At 44.0% G+C, this 7,492-nt stretch overlaps 1 protein-coding gene across 1 annotated transcript; it reads left to right on the forward strand.

Annotated features, from left to right (window-relative positions):
- The first annotated feature begins 933 nt into the window (after positions 1-933).
- Positions 934-4,943, forward strand: LOC147430499 (pentatricopeptide repeat-containing protein At3g02330, mitochondrial-like). The gene has a single exon (XM_086493120.1). The coding sequence runs from the start codon at positions 1,329-1,331 to the stop codon at positions 3,699-3,701; it is 2,373 nt and encodes a 790-aa protein (XP_086349246.1). The 5' UTR covers positions 934-1,328; the 3' UTR covers positions 3,702-4,943.
- Positions 4,944-7,492: the final 2,549 nt, after the last annotated feature.

The following is a 7,492-nucleotide window of genomic DNA, read 5'->3' on the forward strand; positions in this document are numbered from 1 at the left end:
TTCCATTGTATCATTACACCTATCTTCCATGTATAAGACTAATTTTACGTTTTGTTTGTGATAATGACAGGTGCTAGTATTGTTTACAATCGTTCACTCTACACTTGCAATATCTTATAATAAGTAATTGGCTTGTTGAATTTAGTTGCATGGAGTACTTTCAATAATCCTTTAGTATAGTCAAAGTTGAATAAATTACTTCTTGTTGCCACTTGCTCAATGCAGCCCAGCTTTGCACTACATCGTCCTCATCCCCTCGTACTCATATCCATTGTTCATTGACAAGGACAAGACGATATACAAACCCCTGGCCAAAAGGGGGTCGTTTTTATGTGAAAGATGTCATTTGACATATGTGTAAAGCAAAATTATCTTTTGTTCTCCAATTATACAAACACCACAATGCTACCTATGGAACTCTCTCTCTCTCTCTCTCTCACACACACACACACACACACACACACACACACACACACACACACACACACACACACACACACACACACACACACACACACACACACACACACACACACACACACGCACGCACGCACCACGAGGGGGGGGAGAGAGAAAGAGAGAGAGAGAGAGAGAGAGAGGGAGGGAGGGAGGGAGGGAGGGAGGGACAAGGAAAATAAAATATATTCTCTATGACCCAAGTATGGTGGATATCCCATTTCCCTCTTGAGTTAGATACTCTTTCGATAGTCATTTGTTGCGGTCTCTTGCGTTTATTCCTATGGTATTATTATTTTTGTCTTCCTTGTCTCTCTCATCAAATGGTTGAAACCCTATACCATGCCAATTCATGCCTGGGTTGTGCCACTTTAAAGTAGCCCCTATGCCCTTCTACTCTAAGAGACTTAAGCTTCGTAGCATAGAGCAATGGCTTTATAATGGAATGGTGACTTAAGCTTCGTAGCATAGAGCAATTTGACTTCATGCCAACTTCACGTTGTACTCAATTCAAATGAGTTTTCTTTGAGGTCACATAGAGACTAATATTAACCTTGCATCATCCCACTCCATTGTTCGCTCGAGAAAGGTTTGCCTCATTTTTGCTTCCAGTTGATTAGTCTGTTTCAAACGAGAGCAAAAGGTAGCAAAACCAATAAGAAATACAAGAAAACAGCTCAAAATCTTTCAGGTTTGAGGGCAGAGGGCTCCCCCATAGCAATGAGGCAAGTTGCTGACATCATGATCCGGCTACTGTCAGGGAGGAGGTGCCAATTTGTCATATCGGTATGACGAGGAAGGCCATAGCAGGCCGAAATCGCCGTTTCATGTTGGACGAGCAGCTCCTAATCCCCTGAGAAAGTAATGACTCAATGAGACTTGCCTTTCTGACCTCACTGAAAGCCTGTGCTAAGAAGAAGGATTTGTACCAAGGCAGCCGGATACATGATGATATTCGCGTTAGTGGGTTACTCGAGAAAGACACGTACGTAGGGAACGCGTTGGTCAGTATGTATGCCAAGTGCGGTGCGCTTGTCAGAGCACAACAGGTCGCTGACGAGCTTCCTGTTCGCAACGTTGTCTCTTGGACTGCACTTATTTCAGGGTATGTCCAACATGGGCAGGGTGAGGAAGCTTTGGGCTGTTTCCATCGTATGCAAAGTGAGGGCTTCTCTCCAGATGCGGTAACCTATGCTTGCATTTTGAAGGCGTGTGGCATCCTGCAAGATGTGGGCATGGGCAAACAAATTCATGATGACATTGTTAGTCAGGGTCTGTTGCAGAAAGATGTTGTACTTGGCGGAGCTTTGGTCGACATGTATGCCAAGTGTGGTGTACTTTTGAAAGCACAAGAAGTTTTTGACACGCTTCCAGTGCGGACTGCTGTCTCTTGGACTGCACTGATTGCAGGGTACGTCCAACATGGACAGGGCGAGGAAGCTTTGGGCTGTTTTCATCGGATGCAAAATGAGGGCTTCTCTCCGGATGCTGTCACATATGCTTGCATTTTGAAGGCATGTGGCATCATGCAAGACGTTGGCATGGGCAAACAAATTCATGATGACATTGTTAGCTTGGGGCTGTTGAAGAAAGATGTCGTGCTTGGCAATGCTTTGGTCGACATGTATGCTGAGTGTGGTGCACTTTTGAAAGCCCAAGAAATTTTTGACCTACTTTCAGTGCGGAATGTGGTCTCTTGGAATGCATTGATCACAGGATATGCCCAACAGGGACATGGTCAGGAGGCTCTTGGATGTTTCCAGCAGATGCGGAGCCAAGGTTGCTCCCCAAATGCAATCACCTATGCTTGCACTTTGAAGGCATGTGGCATCATGCAAGATGTTGACATGGGGAAACAAATTCATGATGACATTGTTGGTCAAGGTCTCTTGCAGAAAAACGTTGTGCTTGGCGGAGCTTTGGTTGACATGTATTCCAAGTGTGGTGCACTTCTGAAAGCACAAGAAGTTTTTGACACACTTCCAATGCAGACTGCCGTCTCCTGGACTGCACTGATTGCAGGGTACGTCCAACATAGGCAGGGCCAGGAAGCTCTGGGCTGTTTTCGTCGGATGCAAATCGAGGGCTTTTCTCCAGATGCAATCACATATGCTTGCATTCTGAAGGCATGTGGCATCATGCAAGATGTTGTCATTGGCAAACAGATTCATGATGACATAATTAGTCAGGGGCTGTTGAAGAAAGATGCCGCGCTTGGTGGAGCTTTGATTGACATGTATGCGGAGTGTGGAGTTACTTTGGAAGCACAAGAAGTTTTTGATACGCTGCCAGTGCACAGTACTGTCACTTGGAATGCATTGATTGCAGGATATGCCCAACAGGGGCAGGGCCAAGAAGCTCTGCAATGTTTCAAGCGAATGCGGAGACAGGACTTCTCTCCAAATGCGTCCACTTATGCTAGCGTTCTGAAGGCATGTAGCATCATGCAAGATGCTGACATGGGCAAACAAATTCATGATGAGATTGTTAGTCAAGGGCTGTTGAAAAACAACGTTGTGCTCGGCAATGCTTTGGTCGACATGTATGCCAAGTGTGGCAAACTTTTGAAAGCACAAGAAGTTTTTGATTTGCTTCCTGTGAGGGATGTAGTCTCTTGGACTGCATTGATTGCAGAATATGCTCAACAAGGGCAGAGCGAGAAAGCTCTGGGCTTTTTTCATCAGATGCGAAGTGAGGGCTTCTCTCCAAATGTAGTGTCTTGGAATGCGCTTATAGGAGGATATACCCAGCATGGGATGGCCAAGGAAGCTTTGGAGTGTTTTCAATGGATGCAACAGGAGGGCATCTCCCCAAATGCAATCACTTTTGTTAACGTGCTCAATGCGTGTAGTCACTTGGGTCTGATCGATGAGGGCCAAAAGTATTTTGATAACATGAGGGAAAAACATGGCATTGCACCGAAGGAAGAGCACTACACTTGCATGGTTGATCTTTTTGGACGTGAAGGGCTTTTAGACAAAGCTATGAGAGTTATTAGGATGATGCCATCGTCTGATTATCCTCCAGTTTGGTCTGCTCTTCTAGGTGCTTGTCAAAAATGGGGAAATTTGAAGCTTGGAAGGTTTGCTTTTGAGCGTGCAGTACAACTAGACCAATGTGATGCAGCACCATATGTCTTTATGACTAATATTTATGCAGCTGCTGGCATGCAGGAAGAGGCAGAAATGGTTGAAGGCATGAGACTAAAAAATATCGCCTGGAAGCAGCAGGGATGTAGCTGCTAGTTTCATGCGTGTGAAAACGCTGTTGAAGCTAAGAAATCTGGGTGAAGCTGCAATATGTTGAAATTACATCGCTCCAACAAGGATACTCCCCAAATCTTTTTGCATTGGGTGTCACAAAACCTTTCTGTTGACATTGGGTTGGCCATCGCTTGTGAAACATCAATGCACCATGAAAGAGAGATATACGCATCGCAAAGAACATGCAGGTATGTGGGGATTTCCATGCTGCTACCTGACCACTATGGGACATAGAGATGATACATCAATGGTAGATGATACATTAATGGTATGTGGGGATTGCCATGCTGCTACCTGACCACTATGGAACATAGAGATGATACATTAATGCGAACTGCCTAAAGATTTAGTGGGAAGTGTTGTTGCACAAATTTCTACAAGAGATGCTTCTTGCTTGCTTCTTTTCATGTCCTGTTGATGGGAAAATGACAAGCTTTTGAATGTGGAAGTGGTTTTGCTTGTGATTTCCAGTAATGAACGTTCTGGGAAGTTGTGTACAGGAAGAAACCTCAACCCTAAAGGGATGCTTCTTCCTAAGGTTATGGTAGCTAGACGTGCTTTCTTCTATTCATGTCTTCTTGATGGGGGAATGAATTTTGCTTGAAATGCAACTCTTGCCAGGAGATTATCAAGTATGAACTTATGCCGAAAATTGTGAAAGCAGGTAAAGTGAATTTTGTAGATGGGGAGGCTCGATGACATGTCAGGTTTTGTGGTGCTTCTATTGCAGGAAAATGTTGATTATGCGATTCAAGTAATGGTTCTTTTGTGCTTGGTATTACGTATATTTAAGGGGTGGGTGCCTTCCCAAAGGTCAAGGTTTTCTGTAACCGGCCTGTACAACATAGAGGGCGGTACTATTTCAATTACCTGTTAACTTTACACAGAGCACTGAGAAGGGAAGAGAACACAGTTGCGTCCAACGACTAGAATGTCACTGCGTGCACGAGACAGACACCCTGTAGGCCCCAAAGATTGGTGCTCCTTTCGGTATTTCTTTATTCAAATTAAGGTAGACGATCCAACCACTTCGCACAAGCTTTCACAAAGCTGTCCAAACCTGGCGAGGGTTGAAAATGCAGGTTTTCGGTCTGATTTTAGCAGCGTAACGGCGCAAAAACCCCTGTAGGTCAAAAGCATCTATCTAGGACGGATTCCCTCGCTATCTAGAAGCTTTCTGGTGAGCTGTCACAGAAATTCAACGGGCTGTAATTTCTTGTTTTTCATTGTCGGGTGTCCAAAAGCCTGTACACGCATCCCAAGGCTCTCATGAGGCTCCCCCGGTGTTCCCTTGCAGTTTAGGTGCGAAACCCTAAACCTGCAGAAAAACACAGCAGGTTGTAATTCACTGTTTCGGATTGTTTTTAGCGGAGCGAACATGCCTAGGCGTGTCCCAAGGGCTCTCGCACGCAATGAGATAGTTCCTTTGTGAATTGGACGAGTTTTCATGCGAGAAAACTCTCCGAACTCGCAATCTTTCGCGATGGAATTGTGCGTATCTGTGGGGGATTAGTAATTAGCTAATCCGATTCCTGTTCAGAAGGCTCTTGCCTTGGCAAACGCGCATAAACCCCCAGAACTGTAGATGTTCAACTGAGTAGTCCAACTAGTGGGGCATTACCATATGTGCCAAAAGGGAGAGAGAGATGCACGAGAGCAAATCATCGCACTATATGAGACAGAGGAGAAGACAAGCTTTCTATTAAAGCTGTAGACTTGCACCCACTACTTACACACACATTGTAGGTCACTTATGAGTCAAATTAGCCTCCTCTCTCAAATTGGGTGTCCCCTCTTGCTGACGGAAGTGGAAAACTGCACCAGGAGCCGCCATGTGTCCAGTTTGCCCCTTTTGAGTTAATTCTCTAGTTTCCACTAACTTATAAAGTTGTAAGTGACTTTTCGAGTGGCCCAGATTTCATTTGGCGTACACAGGCTTCCATACTCATCAGAATTAAGTGCTAACTGGCTCGACCAGTCTCAGACTGATCGACCCAGACTCTCGCTGTGAGAAACCTATTCGGCCGCAGTCGTTTCACACTGGCCATGCAATGTCCACTTGCACCTTTTCAAGGGTTCCGGGGAAAACAAGTAAAAATATAAATAAATAAAAATATCTAGTACTTATTTACGGAAGGCAACAGGAAAAATACACCTCTTGGTGACACACCCCACCCTTGAAATACTGCAAGCGATCTCGCTTGCATGCCAATAATACATGCAGTATCTCCTGATATCACATATATTCTATGATGGGAATCCGAGATATACATGCTTCTGAAAATGTAGCGTTGGACGATTAAACAATCCCACCAACCTGGCTATGACACATATATCAAGCATAGAAGCCTTCTAATGTAATCTGAAGCACAAACTTCTCTAGCTAAATTCTGTATGGAAAGAGTAGATACAATTGCTTAACTACTCTCTTGAGCATCATGAACCATGCTCTTGCCTTGCTCCAAAAAGGCTACATCAAGTCACTGTGGGTTCCATCTGAAAGGCTTCAAGATACAATTGCAATAGCTGAGGTGAATCAAGCAATTCAAACTCTTCCATCCATTTGGCATCCAACGATGGATAGTTCTTGAACTTCACCAAATAGCGTCTTGCAACCTTTCCTCTAACCTTTCTTTCTTTATGTGCCAATATTTGTTCAGGAACAAGGATTTCATCCAATTCTTCCACTTCGGGTTGTTCCTCATCAAGCATATTCTCTGGCACATCACCAACAAAGGGTCTTAGAAGGCTGACATGAAAAGCATTATGTATTTTTCAGCCTTCTGGTAGCTTTAATCTGTAAGCTACATCGCTGATCTTTTCTGAAATCTGAAAAGGACCATAATATTGCATACTGAGCTTAGGAAACAAGCGTTCCTTGCCTTTCCTTTTTCTTAACCTAGCCTTTTCAAAGAGCAAAAGCACCCAATCACCAAGTGAAAATACAAGTTCACGATGGTGACGATCAGCAGCTTTCTTTTGCTTAGCCTGAGTCTTCTCAAGAGCAATCTTTATCTTCCTGTATGTTTCATCCATATCTTGCACATACTTGTCTGCCTCAAAAATCTTGTCCTTAGTCTGCAAAATGGGCGGGACTTTCTTCCCTCCTTCCACTATCTCAAATGGTGCCTTACCTGTTGACGTATGCACAATGTTATTGTAAGCATATTCAACCAATGGAAGATGGTGTTCCCAAGTTGCCTAGTGCTCTGACACATAACATTTGAGCAGGTCCAAAACAGTAGAATTTGCCTCTTCTGACTGTCCATCAATTTGCGGATAAAACGAAGAAGAGAACTTTAGCATAGTGCCCATGTTCTCAAACAATGCCTTCCAGAAAAGACTCGTCATACGTGGATCCCTGTCACTGACAATTGACTGAGGCATCCCGTGGTATTTAAAGATATTGCTCATGAATATCTTGACCATGTGTTCTGGCTTTATCTTCTTCCTCACAGGAATGAAATGGGCCTACTTACTGAACCTACAAATAATAGTCCAAATCCCATCATTGCCTGTTTGCGTCCTTGGAAGATCAAAGATAAAGTCCATTGCTATGCTTTCGCATGGCCTATCTGGGATCAGCAATGGCTGCAACAATCCCGGTTGCTTTTGTCTGTCAAATTTGACTTTTTGGCATACTAAGCATGATCTTACAAATGTGTCAACATCTTGACGTAAAGTTGGCCAATAGAAGAATGCCTCAACCCCTTTCACTGTCGCATCAATTCCACGATTCCCAGCATAAGGTGGAGTGTGACATTCCATCAAAA

Source organism: Adiantum capillus-veneris, chromosome 21, assembly GCF_014529385.1.
Source record: "Adiantum capillus-veneris isolate H3 chromosome 21, ASM1452938v2, whole genome shotgun sequence".
In the NCBI taxonomy this organism is placed as follows: domain Eukaryota; kingdom Viridiplantae; phylum Streptophyta; class Polypodiopsida; order Polypodiales; family Pteridaceae; genus Adiantum; species Adiantum capillus-veneris.